Source organism: Sorghum bicolor, chromosome 1 (assembly GCF_000003195.3).
Source record: "Sorghum bicolor cultivar BTx623 chromosome 1, Sorghum_bicolor_NCBIv3, whole genome shotgun sequence".
Lineage (NCBI taxonomy): Eukaryota > Viridiplantae > Streptophyta > Magnoliopsida > Poales > Poaceae > Sorghum > Sorghum bicolor.
The window spans coordinates 65,565,577-65,593,442 of record NC_012870.2 but is presented as its reverse complement, the minus strand read 5'-3'; the positions used below and the strand labels follow the sequence as shown (position 1 = coordinate 65,593,442).

General features: G+C 41.9%; 2 protein-coding genes across 3 annotated transcripts; both read right to left on the bottom strand.

The window, feature by feature from the left end:
* On the bottom strand, nt 129-13,456 carry LOC8082631 (rho GTPase-activating protein 7). The gene is made up of 23 exons (XM_002465207.2): nt 12,953-13,456; nt 11,690-11,726; nt 11,085-11,161; nt 9,658-9,728; nt 9,484-9,562; nt 9,237-9,381; nt 9,038-9,157; nt 8,862-8,939; nt 8,180-8,235; nt 8,009-8,078; nt 7,355-7,442; nt 6,687-6,930; nt 6,294-6,518; nt 5,388-5,702; nt 5,195-5,244; nt 4,464-4,524; nt 4,300-4,383; nt 2,813-2,926; nt 2,564-2,733; nt 1,860-1,926; nt 790-978; nt 528-712; nt 129-392 (listed from the first exon to the last, which is right to left on the bottom strand). The coding sequence occupies exons 1-23, from the start codon at nt 13,040-13,042 to the stop codon at nt 377-379; spliced, it is 2,631 nt and encodes an 876-aa protein (XP_002465252.2). The 5' UTR covers nt 13,043-13,456; the 3' UTR covers nt 129-376.
* On the bottom strand, nt 19,903-23,270 carry LOC8082630 (XIAP-associated factor 1). 2 transcript variants are annotated; one of them, XM_002465206.2, is made up of 5 exons: nt 22,907-23,270; nt 21,532-21,667; nt 20,937-21,074; nt 20,732-20,853; nt 19,903-20,354 (listed from the first exon to the last, which is right to left on the bottom strand). In XM_002465206.2, exons 1-5 carry the CDS (start codon nt 22,975-22,977, stop codon nt 20,183-20,185), a joined length of 639 nt encoding a protein of 212 aa, XP_002465251.1. In that variant the 5' UTR covers nt 22,978-23,270; the 3' UTR covers nt 19,903-20,182. The 2 variants fall into 2 exon arrangements, with proteins under 2 accessions (XP_002465251.1, XP_021314984.1); XM_021459309.1 differs by having other exon boundaries at nt 19,903-20,348; nt 22,907-23,265.

Here is a 27,866-nt window from a genome sequence, read left to right as displayed (position 1 = left end):
CCAGGTACCTCGCGAGCACCCGTATCTTCTTTTCCTATTCAGAAGAATATGAACCGCATAGAAATTGGCAGGAAGCCTGAGAGACAAGCGACACAGAACGGAATCAATCCACAAGCGATGGGCACTAATTGCGAGGATAAAACACAGCCTCGAGCCTTCCCCGAGTTATTTATAAACTCATGCTGGGTTCTCATTTGATCCCAGTTTTCCTCATCCTTTGCACTTGGCATGAATCAAACGGCCATACAAGTAGTCAACCTATCCAATTTCTATGAGAAGCACAAAATACATATACACCGCCACAACACTGGAAAAAACTTGTCTAAAAGGCACCTCCATGACAACATTACATACAGAAGACTATCACACATCCCACTTAAGGAGCTATTCTCCTGCAACACAAAAGCAAAACCATATTGAAGAGCAAAATACATTTACACTCGCATATGCAGTTTTCTACAATTGCCAGGCGGGGAGAAAAGAACCCTACTGAAGAATTTACAATCATGAAGTTGAATGGTCCCTACCTTGGGTGGTTCCAAGGAGAGGGTGGCTTGTAAGGAAAACCCTGAGGAGCAGATCCACGTCCTAAATCAAGACTATGAAGTTGTTCCATCAGTTGCGACCTTCGCTCCTTGAAGAAATCTAGTCTAGTTGTTAGTTCTACCAATGTGGAGGATGTGACCATTGGTTGCCTCCCAAATTCAATGCCCTAACATACAAAAATATAAATCATCTTAGAAGCTACAGCAGCATATTTAACAACAAAGCACTGCAAGTCTCGCTTACCTCTGCCAACTTTGGGACATTGATGGACACAGAGGTGTTCTCTGTTGACATACTTGTTGAGGCTTCTGTGCCTCTTGATTCACTTGAGGAGGCATCAAATGAAAGCTTTCGTGTGAGTGGCCTCGAAGAACCATAAGGTAGCACATGCTGTTTGATGTTTCTCCATTGTGATGACTCCACCGAATTCTCCTGCAGACATGATTCAATGTAAGTATTGTTTGATGCAATATAGAATCCACCAACTTTTCATCAGATTTAAATGGGAATGTCACACATAACCAGCCATTTTAGCATATAAAATTTCCAATGTAGTTGATAATGGATGGACATGTAGAGTTGTAGACTAACGTGTTATGAACACCAAGATAAAGCTCCAAAAAAAATTCTCCATTTTTTACTATGACAAACTCAACTTTAGCACATGGAAATTTTGCAGTAAATATTAAACCTCCTGACTAAAGGTCGGTCCACTTTACCAAAATACTGTGGACCTGCGGAAGTTAATTTTGAAACTATAAGCATGAAACTCCAACTGCCGCTCTGCATAATTTGGTCACTAACAGCTTTAGTCATTAATCAAGGCATGATACTCAGGTATTCATTTTCTATCACTTAATTTTTGCTTACCAGCTGAACAGGTTTTAATCTTATACTCTTATAAAGCAAAACCCCACTACCTATTTCTCTCAACATGCAAGCTATCCAACTAGGCAATCCACTATCACACACAATTAAAATCCACTAGCTCATACGATTGTAGTGTCCACTTCAGCAAGTCACATATTTCTCTGAACATGCAAGCTGTCAAACTAGGGAATACACACTCTAACCTATTTATATTCCTTCTTCATACCCGCGGCAACGTGTGGTGAATCCTCCTAGTTTTCTAATTATACCAGCCATGAACGATAAGAGTACCATTATATTGCAAAACTGAAAGTCTGTAATCAACATAGCATTTCAAGAGAACTGAACCATGCATGCTAACAAGTCAAGCTCTAGGAATTGAAATTTCAACAGGTTTCAGCACTAAATACGAATATTGTGTAAAAAATAATTTCATAACATACCTCATTTCTTTGCTTCTCTTGATTGCAGAAAGCAAGGTTCATATCAAATCCTTGTTGAACAAAGTTTCTGGCAGATCAAAAGTATCATGTCAAAATCTGGGGAACATGGGATATACAACACATGTCTAGAAGCATTGACCTGCTAATTACGAATGCAAGAATAGTCTAATCCAGTGACATAATGCATACAGAAGAATCTATAATACAACTTACAACCAAGTTAAGCATGATTCTCTGATATTCAAGAAATGATTCCCTTGAATGGCTTAGAACTACAGACAAATCCCCTTTGGATTTGGACAGTTGCAAGAAACCAAATTCCAACATCGCCTCAGATCTAGAAACATCCTAAAGGACGAGCCTCTTTGGAACACAGGATATCAAAAACACAGGAATAGGGGAAAAAAGGATTGGAGTTGCATGTCACTTGCAACACTACAGCAATTGAAAATGTAGGGAATTCTCTAATGGAGCATTTGGATACAACACAGGAGAAACACAGGAATTATAAGAGAGAGACAGACACAGAGGAAAGTTTCCAAGAGGTTGGACCTCATGTTAGAATTCCTCCAAAATTCCCATAGGTTATAATCCTTTGTTCCAAAGGGGCACATAGGAAAAATTCCTATAGGTTTATAATCCTACAAAATTCCTCCATGAATCCTTTGTTCCAAAGGGGTAAAAGGGAAGAATTTGTATCTTACTGCTGTGAGAAGTGACCAGGAAGGCGGTGATGACGATCATTTGCATCCACTACAGAGCCATACTGGTGTTGACGTTGTTGATTGAGTTGGAGGTGAAGCTCTGCAACCTTCTGTTTTAACCTTGCAACATCAGCTTCAGCGAGAGCAATCTCCTCAAGCTCTGCCCTTGTCTAAAGTACACAGGGAAGAAAATGAGACTCAATAAAACAAAGCCAGTAAGTGTAGGTATGGTAGAAGGTAGTAAGGTACCTTCACGTCCATCGAACGAGCACTTGAAAACTGTCCAGAAGACATGCTCAAGCCAACCTCCAATGCAGCTCGCAGATCCCTCTCAGCTTGTAGCTGTTCTTGCAACCTGGAGACCTACAATTATAACAGTTGTAGAAAGTACTATTATAAAAGTTATAAAACCATGTACACATCTGGATTATTAAACAATAATGTCAGCAGCAAAATAAGGGGAAAGTACACATTACATTTGATACCCCCAACTTTTGGATTATGTTCAGTTTAAGCCTTGAATTTAGCAAAGGTAATATTTTTTGTCCCCTTGATTATTGAGTTGTGTGCAATTCAAACCTTCCATATAATTTACTGACAGATAAAGGACCGTCTATAATTACCATGACCACCCCAGCCTAGCAGGGACACAGATTTTCAATGCTACTATGGAATAGGGGCAAAAACACCAAAATCCCAAAAGAAATAAGGTAAACCTCTTTCAATTCTTGCCTAGCGACCAAGATTTTCACACTTGTGTCTAGGCTGCAAAGTTTCATATAGAACACTACTGAAGTGTTAGAGGGATTCATTTCCAATAAAAATCCAAAAGCAGGTTTCCTAGTGAGACGCAAGAGAGTTCTGTAGTGTTTCTTGCTTTTCTCCTCATGTGCCTGCCGCGAGATCTTTCAGGACTGAAAATAGGTCATGTAACTAAGATTTCTTTTTCTACCTAAATAGCGAGGCAGAGCTCCTACCATTTTTCTTCTTTAACAGACAAAAAAAAAGTTCAACAGAGGGAGAGTCTTAGTCAAAGAGGTTTCCAGTTTCCTCGATCCTTTCTCATGCAAAACTGTGTGCATGAGATTTTCATCTCGCAAAGCACCTGAGTGAAAAGAAAGAAAGCATCTCCTTCCTTTTTTTTATTACCTTTTCTCGCATGTGTACAACAGTACAAGGCCCGCCCAATCCATTCTTTATTTTGAAGAACTACTAATCCTTAACTTTTCAAGGAATCATTCATTAATGGATGTGAATTCTTTTTCAACTCTTTCAACCTTGGTATCACAGACACTAATTATACCATAGGTGTAGGGTGCTACAAAACTATTTGAAAAAGCAAGTTAAAGCCAGCAGGAGAATATAATGACATCAATCATCACATCTCTCAACAAACCTGTAGCAAGTTCATAGTAAAAGCTCTTGACAATTTGAATAACATGCTCCAGAGATGGGGGACTATACCTAGAAATACAAGGTAAACAGGACATCCCAGGAGCTAAGGTACCAAAGTTATACTCCCTCTGTTCCAAATTATAAGTCGTTATGGCTTTTCTAGATACATAGTTTTTGCTATGCACGATATACATGATGTCTAGATACATAGTAACAGCTATGTATCTAGAAAAGCCAGAACCACTTGCAATTTGGAATGGAGGGAGTATACTTTCCTTCTTAAGTTTCTAAAAAACAAACCATGTATAGGCAAACTGAAGAGACAAGGAAATGGAGCATACATCCTGTTCCAAAGCCAATCTGCGTTCATGTAGCGCTTGTTTTCTTCTTTCCAAACTCGCCTGTAGAATTGCATTCCCTCTAGCCTGAGAGGCACTTACACTATTAGACTACAGGAAACCACTAGATCAAGGTTAATGAGCACATATGTGCATTCTTCCCCTACCTCTTTGGCAATTCTGTTTTGCAGATCATTCTTCGCAATCTCGAGCCTTTGAATAGCAAGCCTGAAATGTTTATTTGCGTAACAAAAGTAAATAAATTGAACTCTGGTTACAAGCATTCAAGAAAAGAAAAGAAAGTACCAAAAGAAAAGTGTGCTTTGTTTGTAAAACGCAGAGGCAGATGTGGCAACATAACGAGAAAGCTAAGAAACTATTATTGTCATTGTTAAATAGTGAGCTTCAAATACAAGCAATTCCATATTTATAACTAAGTACTAAGAATGGACAAAGATATGCTACAAGACTACTGTCATAAAGCCATAAAGGGTGGTATTAAATTCCCTCAATGCAAATTACTTCTCATAGTTACAACCAGGGTTATTAAGGCGGTAAGGCGAGGCATGGCGACAGACTACCACCTTACACTTAAGCAACTAAAGCGAGGAGGCGAGGCGACACCTTAAGAATTTAAGCAAAACTTAAAGCATCAGCTTAGAGCAGTAGTTGCTGAAGAAAAAAGAAAAGGAAAAAAGAAAAAGAAAGGAGTAAGAAATGGACAGGCCCAGCCCACCAGGCAGCCCATGTGCCCCTCCCCCTCCTGGCATGGTGGTGGCTTTATCTAGAATGGTTCCCATCTCCCGACTTCTCATAGTTACAATTACAACAATCAACAAATTCCACTCCATGAAAAATTAGTCACATATGGTCAATGCTTTAATGGCAAAGAGCTTACTCTTCTTCTCCAGATGAATCGACTGATTCTGAATTTTGGCTCTTCCTTGCCTGCATGAACCATGCATAAGAATCAGGATTTGAATGAGGCTAAGGCTATACTTAACAAAAAAAACCAAGAGCAAAATGGAATTCAATTTAGAGTGCAATCAAAGGAAAACAGAAAAAAATGCAAAACTAATTTTCTTGCTTACGTTATTCCTCCCCCAAAAGTTACTCCGCTTCACATGTGGGTGAGATCCATTCATTTTGTTTGACTGTCTCTCTACAGAATATTCAGAACTTTGGCTCGGAACAGAAATTCCAGGATCAAAAGAAGAAAGGATCTCCCCCATAGACAGAGTCTCATGACCAACTGCTGGATTAGAAGGATTGTTTTCACTGAGTAAGGTGTCCACATTCGCAGAACCGTTTTCAGTTGAACGGCTATTTTGTACTTTGCTCAAATTCAAATTTCCTTCCAACACCTCCACAGGGCGTTCAGTGTATGACTCTTCAGCATTGACTGCCTGTTCAATCAGGAAAAGGGCAGTAAGCAACAGACAAAGTACAGCATGGAAACTAGCACATCAACAAATACAGCATTAAATATTAGGACTCGCTATAACAAAACCTAGAAACAGTCAACACAAGGAATGTTGGCGCCAGAAAGGAATGTAACAAGCAAACATGCTATCATAAAAATTGGAATTCACCAACAAACCCTTAAACATAGTTCTTCCTTAGATGCATGTCCAAAAGTTAACACAGACAAAATGGGGCTTCTGGCCTGCACTATCATTTAATTGCATACACACTAGATTCTGCCAGGTAATAATGAAAATTGGCAACACTTCCATTCAAGCCATTCATATTTGTATTGGTCAATGACAATGTTAAGTATATCAAGCCCATATATTGCAGGCACATATAGGCTTGATATACTTTAACAGAAAATCAGATACATCACACATCACGCTCTGTATGTCACCATTTCATATCATCTCTTGCACACCAGTACCATACTCACACTAAAGAGTAAAGACTCACAGTAGTAATAGTAAAACCACCAAACACCAATTATCAGAAAAATCAAAAGAATGAAGCACACAAAACCAAACCTTGTAGTCATAGAGGTCGCTGCCAGCATATCCACTGCTCTCACTCAATTTTCCACTAAGTATACGCTCCACACCGTTGTCATCATCCATTTCTTGATCTACATCATTTTCTGCATCATGAAATCCATTGCCCTTGGCATCCAAATTCCCATCATCAGTTGATGCTTCAGTACCACTATCTTCAATTTGAGACTCAGGTGACAAGGAACATCTGAGGTGTTCATCCTGTAAAAATGGTAATCGTAGATGATCAATAGGGAGTGATACTTTCTTTCTCTCTCATGTGCAAATTTTCAAGCACTGCTAACATGATATATGCTCAAATACATTTTTCTAGAGCCAAATTCAATGTGGATACTGCAAAGATTAAATCCAAGGCTGAAAGAATCTTACATGAAAAATGCCATCATATTCCTCCAAGAGAGTTGCGACAATTCCTTGAGCACTGTTTGCGGCGTTTGCTGCAGCAAGAAGCTGAGCAGAATCGTCACCATCCATATCAAATACCTCATCCATCTCACATTCACCAGCCAGAAGTGGACGCAACAAAAGAGGCGCCATACAGGCAGCAACTGCCGATGCAGTCATTCGATTTTCAGAAGTGTGAGATGCAATGGTGTGCATCATTTTTAAAATTCTACAAAAGAAAAGAAAGAAAAACATTACAACTATTTGAGGAACTATTCTTTGTAATAACAAATGTTCCAATACCTATGCTTCACATCATTAATAGCAGGGATGAAGAAAAATGCAATAAATATATTCAATTAATGTTGTGAAAATTGTAATTCTGAGTAAAGTAGACAAATATTGTGAAGCCAAGGAGTATTAATGATTATTTTAAGTGCCAATAGCATCTGCAAGACAATAATGGCATGCTTAGCCTCATTAGCAAACCGTATATCACACAAAAATTATCATGCAGTGCATTTAGCATAAGCTATTAACCTGTCTGACCAAGGGAATGTCTAACGATAAGATAACCTTACCCAAAAAAATAAACACTAGATGTTATCCAGTGCTTAAGGATATTGCTATGACAAAAAAATGAAAAAACTAACCTCTGCAACAACCTCCGATTGGGCTCAGGAAATGTCTCAGATATAGCTGAACGCATAGCATTTATCCTAGCATCCTTAGTTTCCAGGCCTAGGGGCAAGTGAAACAGGGTAGGAACAGTAAGCCACATAGTAAACATCAAAAGAAAAAGAATGCATGAATAGTCCTGGGCTCTTGGATACATCCATAATAATAATCATCTGAGTTATTAAGATGCAACACCACTGAAAAAAAAAAAGTTCTGTAAGCTTCAGATGAACCCAACATGATCCACCAACAAAGAAAAATCCATAGGTGCAAGTTCCACTAGTTATATTTGACTCCTTATTTCTACTATACTATGTTTACAAACCATAGCAAAATATATATTAAGAATTTTTTAGACAAACCTACATGCACACTACCAAATGTACAACCTTAACAAGCACAAAGTAATTGATTATCAAAGTTTTCATAGGCTGACTGCAAACAACCCAAACCATCACTTGTATGACTGTTTACCTGTTTACAGTACTAAAAAAGATAATTCCTAGACAATCATCAGCCCCACCACACCATCCATAAAGAGATTTAAGGCATATATATAATATTTACATCACATCACAGAACATATAAATAATCAAGCATAACTGGCTCAAACTAAATATAATACTTACGAAACGCTTCCAACAATGCTGTACAGCAAGAAGCAGGCACGGGGGATGATGGTAGCTCTCGGAGAACATGCTAAAAAGGCATCCCAACCAATACAGTTAGTGAGAAGCAATTATCAATTATTCATGATCTGTGGAGCATCAAAAAATATGAAACCGAAATTTCATGGGTACCTTTACACAGTCACCGACAATGTGAGCATCCTCATCTGCTGAAAACTCGGTCCTTCCTGGTATGGAATTAAAACGATATGTAGGCTAATCAACAAAATGTTGTCATACCAACACAAGAAGCTGCCAAAACCAAAGACCTGATAACAACTCTCCCTCCCTCCCTCCTCTCTTAGTTCATAGCAGTGGCAGGCAAGGCGATATGAACATAAAGGAGGAAAGAAAGGGGAGGGGGGGCTATACTGACCCAGCCCGTCCACTCCCATAAGGCCATAATCATACTTCACTCGATGCCTCCCTGTACCTCCACCTATGTACTGCATTCCCTTTCAAAGCAGCGCCAAACAGTAGATCCCAGTATCACTCCCTCATGCAGCGCGTCGCTACTCCTTGTCACTCTCCATGCCCCCTCACTGCCAGCACCACCCCTCAGATGGAATACCGACGCATCACCCTTTCCAAGTCGACTTCAGCCGCTACTCCCCTCTAAATCAACTGCCACCACAGCTGACTGGAGATGGTGCTTCCCTGGTCCAACAGCCGGAGTCAGCAGGGAGAGCTTCTTATTAGCCCTGTTGGCAAGTTCCCTTCCTATCTTCTAACTCCCTCCCTCCCACTAAATTCCATGCCTTGCCACCTAGGCAAACAATGTTTAATAATACTATTCAAAAGAAATGGTGCCAACCTTGTTCATATTCTTGCAACCTCCTGTCAACTTCTTCCACATCTGCAGCCTGCCTTAAAATTCCTTCCACTTTTATTCCTGCAAGAGAAGATTTGCAAAACAATCAAAACTCATGCCAAGGAAATTAACTCAGCAACATGTAAAAACTTCAGGTTCAAGATAGTTTTTGCCCCCACCATGTTTCTCAAGAAAGCGCAGGGCTTTTTCTAAAAAAGAAGGGCTGCCATCAATATCCTCAAGTGCAAGCAGAATTGGCCTGCCTGTCACCAATGACTTGATCGGCCTCTTCTCTCTCCCTGTGGACAATGGGGAAAGGCATAATTAATAAAGTTCTGAAGATGAGAAGAATGAAAAGAAACAGTGCAGCAGGCTAACAATTTGGAATAGCTCCTTCATATGTGTCAGCTGTGTCATTACGAAATATCCCATTATGTCCCATCACAAGAGCTGCATTTGGAGCTTGTGCAAGAGCTTCTTCCAATGCTGTTTTCCACTCAAACAAATCTTCAGATGTTTCTGCCTGTATTACGATTTACAGAGGTGAATTTTTGAAGAGAGAGAGAGCACAAAAAACTGTTATCAGAGGGACCTAATTATTGAGTCAAAAAGAAATGATGAATACCTTAAGAGTAAATGCACGACCATCACGGCCATCTGGGAAAAGGACGGTCAACAACTTCTTGTCTTCTCTGACTACCACACTGCAAGTGAGAAGTGCTCATAATACAGTTACTGATGCACAACAAACACAGCAAAAAGGAACATGAAAAAAGAATTACAAGACTGAGATAAATACCTCCCAGAATTGTTCAAATCAATCCCTCCTAGAGTAACATTCACTTCACCACCTCTCTGGGGCAAGGTACTCTGCAACTCCAACAAAAGGTTATTAGTCAAGTGAGAAAAGGTGTGCTTACACGAGATATAAATTGGACGGGTAAAATAATAAGAGAAAAAAAATAAAATGGCCATGTAGTAGTTCAATTAAATTCTAAGGGTATAGTTGTAGTGGACAACAAACCAAGAGTGAAAGCCCCAGCGCCAGCAAGCAGTCATGACTCATGAGGGCAGTGTATGGCTGAGGCAAGGAGGTCTGATTTCTGCTTGTTCTTTTTTGATAATCCTCCTCTTTTAAAAGAATTTAGAACTAATTGTTAGGGCGGAAGTTTATTTAAAGGATCAAATCTCTAACTTTCTTATCTAATTTAGCCAATTTAATGGGCAACAAACAAATCCTGATTGTGGACCTGCTGCTCATAGCATGGGGTTTACCACTCCCAAATAAGTGGACCTTTGATGCATATCTTTATACAACTATATGGTATCCGGTAACATAAGTTAGTTCTTATACATCCAAAGCAAGGAAGAAGCACATTACAGAAAAAGATGTGGCACATGATAACATTACTGCTGCATGTAAGACATATAGCAGAGAAGAGATTGACTCATAAACATATCAACACTTCAACAGTGAAATCAACCAGCAGTCTGCCATTGAGGAAGTGAACCAGCAAATACTCATGCATGTTGTTTGTTTCTGTATGAATGCAGACAAACTGAATTTCCAGGGTGCAATTTGGAGAGAAGTATCCAAGTTCTAAGTTTCCAGATCCATAAGTAGTACTCCCTCAGTCCAAGAATGATGAGCGCATAACATATGGGGCCGAGTCAGACACTAGCGTCGCTTCACAGCGCGCACGCTGTTGGCAAATCTGGCTAGCTCTTGATGTTTTCTGTTGTATGTGTGATGGGCTAACACAAGCTGCGCTAGTTGCATCAGCGTTGTCACGTGTATTACACAAGCATGATTAGCTGCACGTGGCTCCAATACAATGACGATTAATTTAAATGCATGTATGCAACACCGGGCCTGTTCGTTTGCCAATTGGTTGGAGGGGGTTGAGGTGGTTTAAATCCCTAGCATGTCAAAATCCCTCTTAATCCATCCCAATCCTCTCCAACCCCCATGGAATGGGGCGGGATTTCCTCCCCTTAGTCTCGGTGTCCAACCCTTTAGGCACTAATCAATTCTGGATGGAGGAAGCATCACTTTATCAGTTAAGGAAATCTACGTTGTACTACCACAAGAAGTAAATCAACCATCAGATGTTACAGTTGATGGTAATTTCTCCTTGGAATGGTTTATATTGAACTATTGAAGTTCCGATCTAGCTAAGCATAGAATTCTGACAACACAGAGACTTCAGGTAAAGAGGTACTAACAGGATCACTCTTGAAGAAAACCAATGATGTTCGTGTGAGGATGAACCAACGTTTCTTCCATGATTTCCATCCAATCCCTGAAAAAGCAAGAGGCATGAGTTCTCTTTCTCAATAAACAATAAGGGTACTAACAGAACAGAACTTAAAAGAGTACAATTAACCATGTTGAACTGAACTAATGAATTTATATAGCGAAAAGATCGTTTGATCACTTGATTTTATTATATTAAATAATAACTCCAATAACTCAAATTGTTTGAGCAAATAGAATGAGAGGTTATTTAGTTGGTTGATTTGCTGTCGGAAAAAAAAAAGTGTCTAACACATGACTGTATATAACAGCGGTTACTTTTCTTATACAATTAACTCAGGAGAACTAACTGAGAAAAAATTGATACAGGCAATGATTTTTTTTTCATGCATAAAGCAACTCCTTCAGGCTCATCTTTAAGAAACAATCTTTTCAGTTTTTACAAACAATTCTAGAATTTTCTTCAAGTTCGTGGTGAGAATATTTTTTATTGTTCACCAAGGAACTTACATGACATGAGCACCGTGTGGGAAACACTATGTTGAAAAAGATAGATAGGGAGATAAGGGGTTACCTTTGGATGATATGAAAAGAGGCCCACTCTTGAAAACCTGGTTAGAACGGTTCTGGCATCAGACATGTAATACAAACAGCAAATAATGAAAGAGTTATATACAGCACTAGCCCACCCCCAAAACCCTAGTTTTCAATCATGTACCACCAAAGGCTGATTCAGTATAAGTAGTATGGAGCAATAAAAAAAATTGTCCTGCTCAGTTAAGTAGTTTTGATTTCAGCACTAGTGATAACGGGAAATGCCCAGCTGTATCCTAAATGTGGCAAGCATGAACAGGTACTAGGAGTCACTGAAGTGATTTGCTTCAGTTGGTCAATGTGTCTGTGTTTTTTTTTCTAAAAATAAATAACAAGATGTTATCGTATAAGTATCTGGGCTGGTCCATTAATGACAAACGTCTTTTTTGAATTTCCATGACGCCTGCATGTTTTGTGGCTATAAGCCTGTTGATCCATAAAGAACATACACATTTTGGATGGTTGATGGCAGGTCGTGCTACAGTAAGTGTATTCCCATATCAGCCTCGTAGATTCTTCTCCCTACTTGTATTGTTGCTTCTCACAACCACAATATCACTCGCTGCTTGGTTTCCCATATACTGTAGCATGTTTTTACTGTTTCCACCCCATGTTGCATACCACAAATACCCTAGCCTGATCTTCCTTTTTCAGCCTGTCCCATGTTAATTAATATCACTTTTGTTTGCGGAAAAATCAATATCACTTATCTCAGCAGCCCACCAAAACCCCTAAGTTTTCAAGGCAGATCACACCCACAGTGCTCTTCCCACCATTGTGCAGTCAACACAATGGCCTCTAGAAATGCACTTCTAAGTTGTATCTCCGCCGCAGCCTGATGACAAATTTCACCTACACCCAGTCCGAATCCGAACTGCATTGCCAGCAATCCACCAGTATCATCATCAATCCGTTCAAGTGTAGCTACCGAGGACCCAGCCGGGGGGAAACTCTACAGGCCGTCACCTCAGCACTGCAATCCAACCAAGGTCTAATCCGCCCTATTAATAGCAATAGAAGCAGCGACTTGTACAGGCCAACAACACAGTGGAGAAGCGCATCCTTGCAGGTCAAGCCATGCAAGCTCAACAAGCAAGCAAGCAAGGCACCGGGCACCCAGCGATACGCGAAATGGGGGAGGGAGATGCGATGCCCATCAGCACCGGATACGAAAACCGCACCAAACCCCCCGCACGCAACCCCCGGCACCCACGCAAGGAACCGCGCGAACGCACGCACGCACCGTGTTGCCGTTGGCCGTCGCGGCGCCGCCACCTCCGCGCTGCTGCTGGTACCGCTCGAACGCCGCCCCCGCCACCGGCGCAGACGACATCCCTGTCGCACTCGCACCTGCGCCTGCGCCTGCGCCGCCGCCACCACCTCAGATCGGCCGCGCCCGCGCTACGGCAACCGCTGCATTGGATCCGGAGCAGCCGCAGTGGGCGCCGCCGCCGCCGCCGCCGCCGATCTGGCGCGCCTCGGAGGGGCGGCCGTTAGGGTTTGGGTTTTGTGCGGCGGCTTCTGCAGGAGGCGGCAGAGGCGGAGAAGGGAGGAAGGGGTGGTGGTACGGCGAGGGGAAGGGGAGGAAAAGGAAAGCGACGCAGATGGTAGCGCTGTGAATGCGATGGCAGCAATGGCGCTGTCCGTCTTTCCGCTCCCTCTCTCTCTCTCTCTCTTCGTCGTCCAGGTCCAGCTGCACGGGCTGGCCGCTTTGGAGCCTCTCGGGCGGTGGGGGAGTGGGGTTGGGGCCTTGCTCTCTACGCTTTCTCTCTCCGCTAAGCTAAAGCCAGCGTTCGGATAGGGAATAGGTGATTTGTGTTACTTTTTTCGGTTAAGTCCCTGGCCCATGGTTGGGTTTGGTCCTAACTAATCTTACCTATTATTTATTATGTCTAAATCTAAAATTATATAATTCTTATTTTTCAATAAAATCAATCAATCTTAAATTTAATTAAATATATAAAAAATATTCATGTTCATAACATGTAATTGACATCATTAAATTAATCATAAAATATATTCTTATAATAAACATATTTGAATATATTAATGTGGTACTATTTTTATGAACTTGTCAAATTTTGACTTAGTTTAAAACTAGGATTACATTTTTTTCATATATGTAGTAATTTTTTGCCTAAATTTTTCAGATCAAAGAGAGCAGTGTTGCCTTAGTAATTAAGTGTTTTCCTCCAATGAAATTATTTATTAAATAAAAACGAAAATAAATAAATAAATAAATAAATAAATAATAGTAAATGGGAAGAGCAGACATAAACTTTATGCCTTGGTTGACAAACTCGCTCTAGCAAATTATATTTCGTAAGGCTTAGGAGAACCTATATCTAGAGTTGTAGTCGTAGTAAGTGCATTTACATGACTCGTTTTATTTATAGTTTAGATTAACGTAAATATTTAAACCACTTTAATTTAGTTTATAATATTGCATATCCAACATAAACCTCATAGCTATGGAGTGTATGCTAAAAAGAACCCTTAACACGGCATTTGGCTTGGTCATCCAAAAAAAAGAGTGCAAAGAAAGTGCTTTTACAATTTCATTCATGGTGATCTATGCTCGTTACCGCCTTGTTCGTTTGGCTAATAAGCATAGGAGAAAGTACTTTTGGCTGATTTGTTCTGAAAGAAAAAACATTGCTAAATGACTGACAGATTCGGCTGATAAACCCAAGCGAACAAGGTAGCTAGCTTCATCGTAAATTTGTGATGCATTGATCCCTACAAATACGGTGATTTGATTGTTATACAGGGGAACACGTGTCTAAAATTTAATCCTAAAATATCAAACAAGAGTTTGAAGTAGTCTATTCCTCGTGATACTCGAGCTGTCCAAATATCATATAGCTAAGCTTCATTAGTTCATCGTGATGCGTTGATCTCAACAGATACGGTGATTTGATTGTTATATTGGAGTTCACGTGTCAATCTAAAATTCATCCCAAAATATCAATCAAGAGATCGAAATAGTCTATTTTCTCGTGGTATTCAGTTGTAGTATCTCTCTTTCCGTAGCGATAGCGACTTCGCTATGAGTTAGTCTTTGCCACTAACAAGTGGGCGTCATTATATGCCGTGTCAAGTAGGGACATATAGAGCTCAAAAAAAAAAGAAGGGACATATAACAAATAAAAAGGAAAATGGAGCCGTCTGGGGCCTTTTTACCTGTGTCAGTGCCTCGCCATTATTTAAACAGCCAAGGGCGTATTAGCTAATTGGCTAATGTGTTAGTGGGGGGCTGGTGGGCTGCCCGCGCGCCCGCCTGGCTGGCTGGGCCGTTGAGAAGTGTGGCCCCTGCATCTCCTTTCGCTTTTGTTTGGTTCCTCACCCGCTACAGTATCCAGCGGGTGCATCGTCTCGTGGTCCTCGCCCGGGCGGGGCAGCACGGGGCACGGGCGCGCCGGAGGCCGCCGGACCGCCGGACCACAGCCGCTGAGCAAATGGGCAGTGGACGAGAGCATCTCTCGCCTCACGACGCCGCCGGCGTTTGGCGGGCGCCGCCGAGCTGTCGCAGGTCGACACGTTTAACGTACTTTTGTTCGGGCCCCGTACGTCCCGGCCGTGTATATAGACGCTCAAGTGTACGTATTTTTGCCAGGATGGAGAAGACTATATGTTGTGCTCGTACGGAATCGGGTACGCTACACCACAGCGGAACGTTCCTATTCCTAACGTCCAGAAACAAAAAAAAAGGCCTTGTTTAGATGTCAAAAGATTTTTTATATTTCGCTACTGTAGTACTTTCGTTTATTTGTGATAAATATTATCTAATCATAGACTAACTAGGATCAAAAGATTTGTCTCGCGATTTACAGATAAACTGTGCAATTAGTTTTTATTTTCGTCTATATTTAATACTTATGCATGTGCCGAAAGATTTGATGTGACAAAAAATCTTGAAAATTTTTTGGTTTTCGGGGTGAACTAAACAAGGCCAAGGTTGGGAAAACATCGTAACAAGTAGTACGAGGAATCGATTCTTTTTTAAAAAATATATAAATAGTTGTAAATTTAGGTTGTGCAGTAGGATTTTGTTTTATAGGAAAGTTGTGTAGTAGGATTGATCGAACCTTATCGTATTATCTTGCTGCGGCCGGCGTTGCCACTACATACACTTAATGGATCATACACTTGGCCAGGGGTGGATCCAAAATTGGGATAAAAGGGGGGGCTAAATAGCGAAGGTTTAGAACTAAAGCTAGAGATTAATGGTAATTTGAAACAAAATACTATAGATTTAAAGGCATAAATCAGGCTCAGGGGAGGCTGCAGCTCGGGCAACCCACCCCGTGGATCCGCCCCTGCACTTGGCCTATCACCATCAGATTGTCTGATAGAGCTAGAGGCGTCAGCAATGTGTCAATGATGCTCTCTATGTCTTTTGATTCTGAGCGCATGGATCAAGTGCCTCCACTTTAAGGTATTTGCGGTAACATCCTAGAGTTCAAGTGCATTTATTAGATCCACTCTACACGTTGAATAGATCTGCAATACCACCAACACTCTTACGCTTTGGCCTTCACCACATAAAAGATCAACTCGGGATTGGTATGAACTCTAGAAGTATATATGTTACATGTTTTACTCATCTCCAACAATTAAGGCGAGATTAAACCTCCACAATATCACATCAATATATACATGAAACACTTTAGGCCAAAATCAAAATGAGCCCGATGTCACATACAACCTCCCCCTCTCCCACCCCTCAAAGGGCCCATCGTCCCGTCGGATCAACTATAGATTCAAATACTTTCTTGGCTTGAATTTATATATCTATTGTCTCTTCTTAATGGTTAATAAAAAAACGCCTAACTGTTCTATATGTTTTTGGCATGTAGCAACCCACCTTTTCTTGGGGGTTCATATATTTTGGATTTTATTTGATTGTTGTTGTTTTGGAAGTGGTTCATGCATGAGACAGAAGTAACAACAAAGCAAACACAAAGAAAAAGTATATCTTATTTATTTAAAACTATTCTTTTTAAAAAAGGAAGGGAAACCAGAAAGGCATGGATCCGAAGTCGTATGGCATGGTTGCCAATGCCGTGGCAGCGAGCAACCTTTTCTCTAGTCGGGGTATCCGGTATATATATATATATATATATATATATATATATATATATATATATATATATATATATATATATATATATATATATATATATGTCTGTTGTTGTTTTGGAAGCGGTTTATGAGACCGAAGCAACAGCACAATAAAACAAAAAAGTACACCTTACTTTATTTAAAAAAAACAGCACTTCTTATCAAGATAATCAACAAAGGGCATGGAAAAGCCAGATGGCATTGTTGCCATGTGAGAGCGATGCTCCTTTATGAACTTGGCATAAAATAGGGAAGAAGGGTTTAGCACTTTAGCATTCAATTATGATGACTCCACTCCACTCCACTGCATACGAGTAGATCATGATGGACAAATAGCAATGTTCCATCCAGTCCCATACTGGATCTGACTTTTCTCTCATTTTCCCCCTTTTTTTGTTATATTAAATAGATGTATCTAAATTTTTTTACTAATGCATACTATTACATGAAGATAGTTATTTTTGCTATCATAGTTATCATAATATTCACGTCTACTGCCAAGCATTTGATCATTCACGTCTACTTTCCACATACTATGATAGCAAGAATAGAAAACGTGAAGGGTTTTAGATGAAAAAATACAGAGAAATATAAACAAGAAATAAATTGTAAATTTTTACAGTGTGCTTTGTTAGCTTCTTGTCTTTTTTCCAAACAATATAAATCAAAATCAAATAAAAAAAATATAATTCAAATTTTGTCAAGTTCATTTCGACTAGAGAGTGTAACCTCGGCCTTGTTTAGTTCCATTTTTTTTTGCAAACTGGCAACTGTAGCACTTTCGTTTGTATTTGATAAATATTATCTAATAATGGACTAACTAGGTTTAAAAGATTCATTTCGCAAATTACAGGTGAATTATGTAATTAGTTTTTATTTTCATCTATATTTAATGCTTTATGCATGCGTCTAAAGATTCAATGTAACAGGGAATGTAAAAAAATTTACAATTTTTTTTGGAACTAAACAAGGCCCTTATCATTGTATGTGAAATATAAATCCTGAAAAGCCTAAGGGCATGTACAACCTATTGACAATATGCTTTAAAGTCAATTGAAAAGCCTGACAATTGTGAACTACAAAAGTCAGGAATAAAAATCTGCATGTGCAGACCGGAAGAGGCTCAATGTCAGGGCCGTATTCAATTCGGAACAAAAGTATTGACATACTCTCTCTGTCTCTTTTTAATTGTCGTTGTTGGTGTGCGTGCTACAAATTTGACTCGATTTATAGAATATATGTGCAACATTTATATCTTCAAATAAATTTGTTAAAAAACTAGATTCAAAGATCTTTCTAATGATACTAATTATGTATTATAAATATTAATATTTTTTAATATATAAATATCGGCAGTTGTTTTTCGGAAAGCACAAGCGACAATTAAAAAGGGATGGAGGGAGTACACGTGAATTATGTTGAATACAATAAAAAAATTAGAATCCCAATGCAAAATCGTTTAACAGTTTTTTTATTTTCTAAAAATGATCAAATGCTTGGCAGTAGACGTGAATAAAAATTCATGGCCCCGTACAACGCACACCAGTAAGGCCTTGTTTAGTTCCGAAAACTGAAAAGTTTTCGGAATTGTAGCACTTTTATTTTTATTTGACAAACATTATCTAATCATGGAGTAACTAGGCTTAAAAGGTTCATCTCGTGATTTACAGATAAACTGTATAATTAGTTTTTATTTTCGTCTATATTTAATGCTTCATGCATGTGTCGCAAGATTCGATGTGACGAAGAATTTTGAAAAGATTTTGGTTTTTGGGGTGAACTAAATAAGGCCTAAAACAAAAAAGTACACATTATTTATTTATTAAAACCTTTTTTTAAAAAAAGGCACACCTTGCCATGTGAGCGCGATGCTGCTTTTATGAACTTGGTATAAAAGAGGGAAGAAGGGTTTAGCACTTTAGCTTTCAATTATGATGACTCCACTCCACTACTGCATACGAGTAGATCATGATGGAGAAATAACAATGTTCCATCCAGTCGCATACTGGATCTGACTTTTCTTTTCGTTTCCTTTTCTTGTTAGAGCTTGTATGCTTATCTTATAAGCCGTATTTTTTCTTCTGGTCAACTGTGTTTTTCTCTCACAATAAATCAGCAAACAGTACTTTTAGCCACGGCTTTTAGTACGGGACTGGATGATCTATTTTTTTTATTGATGCATACTAGTACATGCAGATAGATAGTTTTTGTCCCTAGCAGTAACCATCGCATGCTGCAATCCTAGACAGTCATATAAAACACTAAAGTAAGCATCACATGCTGCAGCCCTCATGCCATTGCCAATTTGCCATATGGGCTCATCGTCGCAGCCAATCTTGGCCTGTTGAGGAAACAGCCAGCCCCACACCAGCTTCTGCAGAGGAGATCACAGCAGTAGATTTAACCATTCTCATCAAGGTTCACACAGTAAGTTAGTAGTAACCTGTTGAGTAAGCCTCTGTACAAAACTGTAGGACCAACAAACAGTCAGAGAGGGTACAATTTGTGATGAAAGAGCAGCTGCCGCTGCTGAAGATGTTTGCCTGTCTCTGGTCCATTGCCTTTGGATCCGTTTGTAGATTGGGGCCAAGCAGCGCACATGTATGGCTCCAAGGCTGTAGCGCATTTCAAGTCCTCATCATCACATGGAAAACCATAGCTTTACCAGATTAAGATTGAGCACGTGCGTCTCCAAAAAAAAAAAGATTGAGCACGTGAGCTGCAACTCCCAAAGCCCCATGTAGTTGGTTACAAGCTAAGTCGAAGCCAAAATCTATTGCCACTTTGAAGCAAACTTGATCCAGATGTAAAACAGGTAGATTAATTTGATGAGTTTCTCACATCCATGCAGTTCCACATCAGGCAATCAAACCAAACCTAACGCTCCAACCTACATGATGTAATCCGTAGCTGACAACATCGAGACAAAGTACCTTGTCAAAAAAAAAAACATCGAGACAAAGTTCATAGACAAATCCAGTTTCCCACAAATTGATACGCTAGAATACTATAAGCAGTTCCCCGTAGCAAGGTACCATTGCTTTCCAATCTGCAAGTCACTACAGGATATAAACAAAAATATTAACAGCTGAACCGTGTTGCAATTCCAGATATGGTACCCTGATTGTATAACTCGTCTCGACTTACAGATGAACAATTCAAGTCCAATGTCAAAACAAACAGAAGTTTCAGAACTGCCAAGGGCGAACATATTTACCCACGGTTACTTTGCTTTTCAACAAACCCATGCCTGGGGCTATACTCTCAAACAGACTCGATTTATGCACTGATTCGAGGGGGTTATTATACATTAATACAACTTGACAGAGTAAGTCCATGGCTACTGGAGCTAGAAACTCTCGTCCCTTTGGAACAGTATGGAGCCAATCATAACTGCTATTCCAGTGACAGCAATTGTGAAGAGGAGCCGCTTGTGTGGTGAAGCATGAGCAGGACGTGCTGGTCGTGCAGGTCGCACTGGTGGCGGCGGTCGTAGTTCTCTCTCTGGAATTGCTCTGGCACTTCAAAAACATTAATCCAATTAACACTGAACTTATACAGGAATTGACATCTAATTTTCTTAAAACTGATGATACAAGCGCAAACCAAATATGTGATCAAACTTAAGCATTGAGTTCCATTACCATCTTGATGAGAAAAGAATATCGAACTTGGAAGTAGAAAGGCCTGGGTATTATATTTGCGTAATGAATTTCAAGCATAATGAGCTCCATGGATTTGATTTGGTACAGAAACAATCTAGGTTCACTAGAAATATATGATTGCATGTTCAAAAAATTAAAAAATGATTGCAGTATGTTTATGTTGGATCATATCAATGTTACAAATATGAATGATCCAAAAGTCCATGTTCATGGAAAAGGATATCTGTTTATACCTGGATGTGTCTGCAGAACCATTTGAGTTCGTATGGCACTGTATTTCATGCCCTATCCATTCACGCAATCTAATATACTTTCTGCATGTTTGGCAGAGTTCTGTTCGGTTTCCGCATACATCCTTTATGGCAAAACAGTGTGATCAAACCATGTATAATAAATTTTCAAAACATACATAGCTACACAGGAAGTAACAAATCATACCTGATGTTCATGGAGATCAACTGCAGGCAATTCAAACTCACAATATTCACAGGCGACCATTCTTTGTGGACACTTTTCACCTTTATGAATATCCCAACTCTCACGTTCTATTGTTTCTTTGCAGAGGGAGCAATTGATCTGTATGCAAGAATAAAATATATTTAATGCACTAAAATATAATTACTTAAATCAAATGCTCTAAACATCATGGACACAAAATGCAGTTTACTCCTCTTGCTCCTATGTATCAATAGTATTTCACTAGCTCAGAGTTTCAATTGCAATGTAACAGAAAACAAAATGTATATGCAAATTCCAAGTCTAGGAAGCAGATAACATATTATCAACTATCAAGGTGATAAGAAAAGGACCAGTGCCAAAATTGACTGTAATGTTGATTCTATCTCATTAAACTCTCCAATTAGCTTAAAAGATAAGAATATCAAACATATGATCCCATTTACTATGTTTATAAGAGCTACAAACTTACAACATTATTAAAACAAAAACAAGTTTTATCAATCATTCAAAGAGAGAAAGATTAAGTATGTCATGGATTTCATAAGGAATCACACTTAAACCATTGCGAACATACCGGGGCATGGCTTTCATCATAGTGTTCATCCATAAGTTTCCTAGGAATCATTTCGCCACAGTGCTGGCATTTTTGAAGGTTGCGGGCACAATGTACAGAATGCAAGTCGATGTTTGAAGATGGGATCTCGCGCTGACTGATGAACATAAAAGATAAAGAAAATTAAGCGATACCTAACATCTGATCTGGCAAATAAAGTATGACTGCCTGAGCTCATCAGACTACAGTTGACCAGCAAGTCACAAGCTGCATAAAACTTGACTAACAACAGTAGTTGGACACACTGTAGAATGAAAAATAGCTGACCCAGAGGAAAATCCTATTCTAGAAAGCATGGGAATGTAAAGGGATTTAAGTGTGTTTAGATATCAATACCCTCTCCCATTGCTCATTCATTCTAATTTCTAACTAACACTACGAAGAATAAACCATATTATTGCAGGTGACCAGGTATAGAATCCCATAACTGGATGGCCATTAGCTAGTTCGTTACCAAGTCTAGCGGTTAACTGTAGAACAAAATACCAGGTCTTGATCCTAGCTTGTAGGGCTGATCATTGTGCACTATCCATGCCTTGTATATGTACTGCACATTGTGTTGAATACAAGTCGAGTTTTCTACAATCACTTACTCTTACAGAGTTACAGTTATGTTCGTTACTTATACAAGTAACCAACAAACAAACCCAGAAAGAATAAACACGTGAACGCACATTGTCCTTACATTGGATTAAGAAAAAAAGAATAACAGCATCTTGGTACCAATGATTAGGAAACATATCTCCCAGATTGTTTTCTTCAACCAATAACTGATTAGTCCATCTAAGGTAATTTGAACAATCTGTGTAGAAATACATATACCAACCATCGACCAAGTCATCATTCATTCTGATTTGCAATTTGTTTAGCTAGCTTGAAATGCAAAATTATACGGCAGACAGATCTAGGTATAGTAGTCACTAAGTGGGTGTTTGGTTTGAGCAACCACCTCGTCCTAGATAAGGTGGAATCACCCCATACCTCATGCTCGTACCAATTAGACCACTCCATTCGTCGAGTATCCAAACACAATCTAAGAGTAGGAAGTCGCCAGAATTCATGTTCCTATCCCTGCTAAGTCCAAATGTCGTGCTACGCCAATAACATCAACATACTGATCACGCCATCGTGGAGCGGTGGATCACAACCCAACAAACAGCTCCTCCCGCCACCATAGAAATCCTCCTCGACCGAATCGGGATTCTCCCCAGCTCAGATCCAAGCCTACGAGATCAAGGGCATCACCGACACGGCGACGCACGTGCACCAAGGAACCGGGAACCGCGAAGCGCGAGGGACAGGGAGAAGGGGAAAAAAATCGGAGCCAAGGACAGACCAGTGGGCGCAGGTGGACATGGCGGCCACAGCTGCGGCGGGATCGGAGTCGGCGGCGGCCGCTGCTGCCATGGCGCTTCCTGACGGACGGGCTCGCCTCGCCGCTTGGCCTGCGGCTCCCGATCGGATCGGCGACGGGGCGCTCCCCTCTCCCGCAGTCGGGACGGCGCCGAGCAGAGGCAGGCTGCGGATGAGAAGGGGGCTCCGACCGAGACGCAGGCGGAGGGCGGAGACGCGGTCGTGCGAAGGCGAGGCGGAGTGATTGATCGGTGGGCACGGCAGCGAGAGAGAATTTATGGGAGGGCGAGACGGGTGGCCGCTGGCCGGGTGGGTAGATTAAGCGAGGAGAGGGGTCGGTCAGGCGTGGCATACTCAGTTCTTCGCGTTTGCCGGCTGTAGCTACCGGCACCGACCTTCCCTTCCCATCACTTCCCATGTGACCATGTCAAACATGTCAGATTTTTAGGGATTTTAATCTAGGGAACATATCTAAGTACAAACCACAACCTTCATAAAAATTTGTATAAACTATGGCAAAAAGGTTGTCTAAATTCATAAAAAAAATCACACATGTAGATGATTTGATGATACACAACATTATAAAATATCGTGTCCAAACTCAACTTTGTTTGTGAGATATAAAAATAACAAATTTCAAACCAGAACGGTGTCCACATGATTTGCTAGAAATTTGTTATTTTTATATCTCACAAAAGAATTCGAGTTTAAATAAGATATTTTACAAGGTTGTGTATCGTCATATCATCTACACGTGTGATTTTTTGGTGAATTTAGATGACTTTTTTATCATGGTTTGCATAGATTTTCACAGAGGTTGTGGTTTGCACTACATATGTTCCCTTTAATTTATCTGCTTTGGAGGATTGTTTTATAGAATTTAGATTTCCTTATGTAATTCTCTGTTTATTTTGCTAAATTTTAGCTTAGGTTGATGTTGAAATGTTGTATGACTAAAAAGTACCGGTTGCTGAATAGAACCATAGACATTAAATATGCTAAAACAACTAATATGGTACCATCAATTAATGAAAGTTGTAGGTACCACCAACAGAGGCATGTGAGATGGTATATGTTGTTGTTAGTCTAAACATGTATGTGATGAGGTACAAGACTCTTGTTGTTAGACAACGCTATTCCTTTTCCTATGCAACGTGCATATCATTTTTTTCTATGCAACATGCATATCATTTTGGGCAATTTTTGACGAGATGTTTCGTAGTCTTGTTTCCAAAAAAAAGTGATTTAGTTTTTCATGGTTAAAAAGTAATACGGTTTTAACAACCTATTTAAAACAGTCAAGATGTTGTTAGTTTTTTATTGGGAATTTGGTGTTTCTACCCCTACTTCAAAGTTGATTTTACCATCGCTTTTTTTTTACTTTGTGATGTTATCTTCGTGATTTTGGAGTGAAGCAATCGTTTTACCCCTGTACCGTTTAGTCTCAAGGATTAAATGGCAAAAAAATAAAATAAAAAAGGAAAAGTCATCACAAAAAAGACAACAATGCCCTCAGTAGTTTTCTAAGAGACTTTTCTCCGTGTACCATTATAAAAGATAGTCGATTCCTACGTGCTATTAAAAAGTTAGACGGACTCTGATGCCAGGATACATTTCTTTTTTGCCTCTTAAGCCATTCTGTCAGCCTTCTGTTAAGTTTTCACTTTTTGACATCCTTGATATGTGGGCCCGACCGATGAGGATATACAAAATACCCATCTCTCATAACCTTGCCCTATGACTTCTTTCTCTGTGCCCCGTGGGGCCTAGCTATATCTCCCGCAGAAGGCACCACTTGGCAAGCATGTACCTAAGCGAGCGCATGATTTGAACCTCGACATTCGGGCTCACGAAGCTCAGGAACACATCGAGCGCTGGTGGAGAGGGAGAAGCACCACGCGCCAACCAAGCCAGAGGAGCAACACTTGGCAACCACGCCCCACCGCTGCCTCGTGCCTTCATCGCGCCGCCGCCGCCTCGTTCCTACATGTGCCGACGGGGGTTGTGCTCCCAACCATGCATGGAGGAGTGATGGAGAGGGGCCGCCATGGGAGGAGCTCTGAAACGTGAGGTGATCTGGATCGAGGCCTTGTTTGGCACATGCACGGCCATCCTGCAGTGGGGCTTCACCAACTTATAGAATGCCATCCAAACACTTTGGGATCTTTTTCGTCCTCTTCCCTGTCCCTTTCTTTTTCTTTTACCGAGCTCGTGCCTAGGACAAAACATAAGGAGTCGCACAAGGAACTGAGCCTGGCGCGGTGCTTCTTCTCCAACGTCAAGTGAGTAGGAAGCCCTTACTCATGGAAACCCTTCTCTCTTGACAGCTCCACCACACCCACCCCCTCCTCATGCCCGCCTACTTCCCCACACCCGCCCACCTCTCTATGCCCTCATGCCCAACGTCGCCTGCCCAGCTCGCCTTGGCGCGTCTGCAGCGCCTCCATGCCGGCCATGGAGCACAGCACAACTGCAGTGCCCCCAAGGCCATGGGGAAGGTCACTGCATCGACGCTAGGAGAAAGCAACAATAGCCTAAAAGAGGAGAGGGAGCGCGGGGAGGGGTGGCACCATGGGTGAGCTAATGGGGCGTGCACTGTGGGGCCTGCTCGTCGTGGGGGGCGCTCGTCGACTCCTCGCCAATTGTCATGCCGCTCTCCGTTTGCCTCCCTCCGTTCTGTCCCAACAAGCAATCGGTGAACAAAAAAGAGAAGGGCCAGGCGCAGAAGAGGAATAAAAAGATTTCCAAAGTGATCAGATGGCATTCTAGCGGATGGATCGTATTTCATAATGGTAAACTGACGAAACTCTATTGCGAGACCGAAGCCCACTTTTTATAATGTATAATTCCAAAAAGCTTCGACTAATGTGACATGTTCGGCTACGCTCGTGATTCGATGCTGTTACTTTGTGAATGCACGTGCGTGATTAATTTGTAATTATATGGGTTTTTAGTTAAAATATTATTGATTTCTTTTCGAAATTTGCCGAGTTTTACACAGGTATAAAAATAGGGGTAAAAACACAAAGAGCAAATTAAAATAGGGGCAAAATCATATGAGTGAATTTGTCTTTTTGTCTAAAAGTTAACGCCGTTAGAGAGACTTTATGGAGCAGAGGTAAACTCTCGCTTTGTTTTGAAATCGTAGGGGTAAATTTATAAAGTTAAAAAAATAAGGGCAAAATCACGCTTAAAAAGCGGTAGAAATGCTTAAGCCTCTTTTTCATTTGGGTGGGAAAAATATTTGATTGTGAGTATTTTTTTTAGAAAAAAAGACTAATGACGTCTCCAAATCTTGAGGATATTGAACTGACCAAACAATTTGCTTATGGCAAATTTAGGGAATATACCGAATGAAATGTCTGAATGAAAGAGATTCACTAGCAAAGTCTATGACCATCAGGTAGAAATCAAGAAGACAGCTTGGTAATTTGTTGCCTCCTTTTGTACACGCTCAGCGGCTCCGTTGTCTGGACGTAGGCGAAGGTCCGAAGGTAGTAGTAGCCGCCCTTGAGGTAGGCCGCCACCGTTCCCTCGTCCCTGATCCGCAAGGACCTCACCTCGCCGCTCTGCAACCTCCCCGCCGCGCCGCCGCCGCGCATCCTGTGCGCGTACAGGTGGTGCTTCAGGCTGCTTTCCGGCGCGCTCACGGTGAGCACGTACTCGCCGTGCGCGAAGTGCGGGCCCGCGAGCCGCTGGCACACCCCCGCCTGCACCTGCACGCTGTACTGCCGGCTCCACCCCTGCGCATGCCGGCCGAGAACCCAGACGTCGGTCTTGGTCGGCGCCGGCCATCTGTCGGCGCAGACGGCGAGCCCCAGGCTCCCGCGGACCTCCATGAGGCGGAGGACGTAGCCAGGCCCGCCCTCCACGGGCAGCGGCGCGGCGAACGCGACGCGCTCGTCCTCGTGGTCGAACGACACGACCCTCTCGGCGCCCTTGGTGACCCAGTACGTGGCGCCGTCGACGGTGACGAGGCCGGCGTCGACGCTGCACGTGGCGGTCGCGCCGCCGGGGAAGTAGACGGGGACGTCGCGCCACGCCCGCGAGGAGGAGGGGCAAGGGTCCCCCAGCGTGAACACCTGCAGCGCGGTGAAGCCGCCCGTGACGTCGGCGCGGCACGGGAGGTGCAGTACCCTGTACCGCCCCGTCACGGGGTGGAACCCGAAGCTGTACGCCTTGCCGCTGCCGTAGCCGCTCCAGGTCCCGCCGGCGCGGTGGGAGATGGGCAGCGGCGGGACGCGCAGCGTCTCGCGGGTGGCCGGGTTGAGCAGCGAGATGGCGCCGCCGGGCCTGGTGTTGTCGCACAGGCACACGAGCCCGTTGCACGTGCCGACCATGGTCACGTCGACGCGCTTCGTCCTGTCGTTGGGGTCGGCGCGGACTCCCCACACCTGCCTGCACCGACCGGCGCCGAGGTCGTCGTCGTCGATGACGTACATCGATGCGGACGTGAGGCCGGTGAAGCACGCGAGCACCGCGGGCTTGTTGCTCTGCGGCGGCGTCCGCTCGTCGATGACGGCACGCCAGTGCCGGCACACGAGGCGGAGCAAGCGCTGGCGGCTCGGAGGCAGGCGCAGCAGGATCTCCACGAAGGCGTCCGTGGGGAGGCTCCGCCATGTGGTGCCCAGCTCGTCCACTGCAGCTGTAGGTTCGCCGTCGCTAGGCGTAGGCGATGCCGACACCGCCGCCGTCGCCGCTGCCATTGGGAATGCTAGCCTTGTGATCTCAGATCTCGCCCGTTCCAGTTTGATGACTGTTTGAGGAAGACGAGATATTTGTACGCCGATCGAACTTGCATGCCGAGGGAAACTTGAGGGCCAAGGAGAGTAGGAGACGGAGCGGACCCGCCAAGACAAAGAACAATGAAACCGCGCATGCTGTCTCCGAAATCTGATTCTAACTGCCGCCATTTCATCCAAGCGGTAGCAGCCAATACGTAC

Excerpts from the sequence above, each read along its gene's own strand:
- LOC8082630 (XM_002465206.2), bottom strand. The coding sequence starts at position 22,977 with ATGGCAGCAGCGGCCGCCGCCGACTCCGATCCCGCCGCAGCTGTGGCC. Across the intron at positions 21,668-22,906 it reads ATGTCCACCTGCGCCCACTG|TCAGCGCGAGATCCCATCTT; the intron begins GTCTGTCCTTGG and ends TATGTTCATCAG. Across the intron at positions 20,355-20,731 it reads GGTTCTGCAGACACATCCAG|TGCCAGAGCAATTCCAGAGA; the intron begins GTATAAACAGAT and ends ATGTTTTTGAAG.
- LOC8082631 (XM_002465207.2), bottom strand. The coding sequence starts at position 13,042 with ATGTCGTCTGCGCCGGTGGCGGGGGCGGCGTTCGAGCGGTACCAGCAG. Across the intron at positions 6,931-7,354 it reads AATCGGAGGTTGTTGCAGAG|AATTTTAAAAATGATGCACA; the intron begins GTTAGTTTTTTC and ends TTTCTTTTGTAG. Across the intron at positions 4,525-5,194 it reads GATTCATCTGGAGAAGAAGA|GCTTGCTATTCAAAGGCTCG; the intron begins GTAAGCTCTTTG and ends TAAACATTTCAG.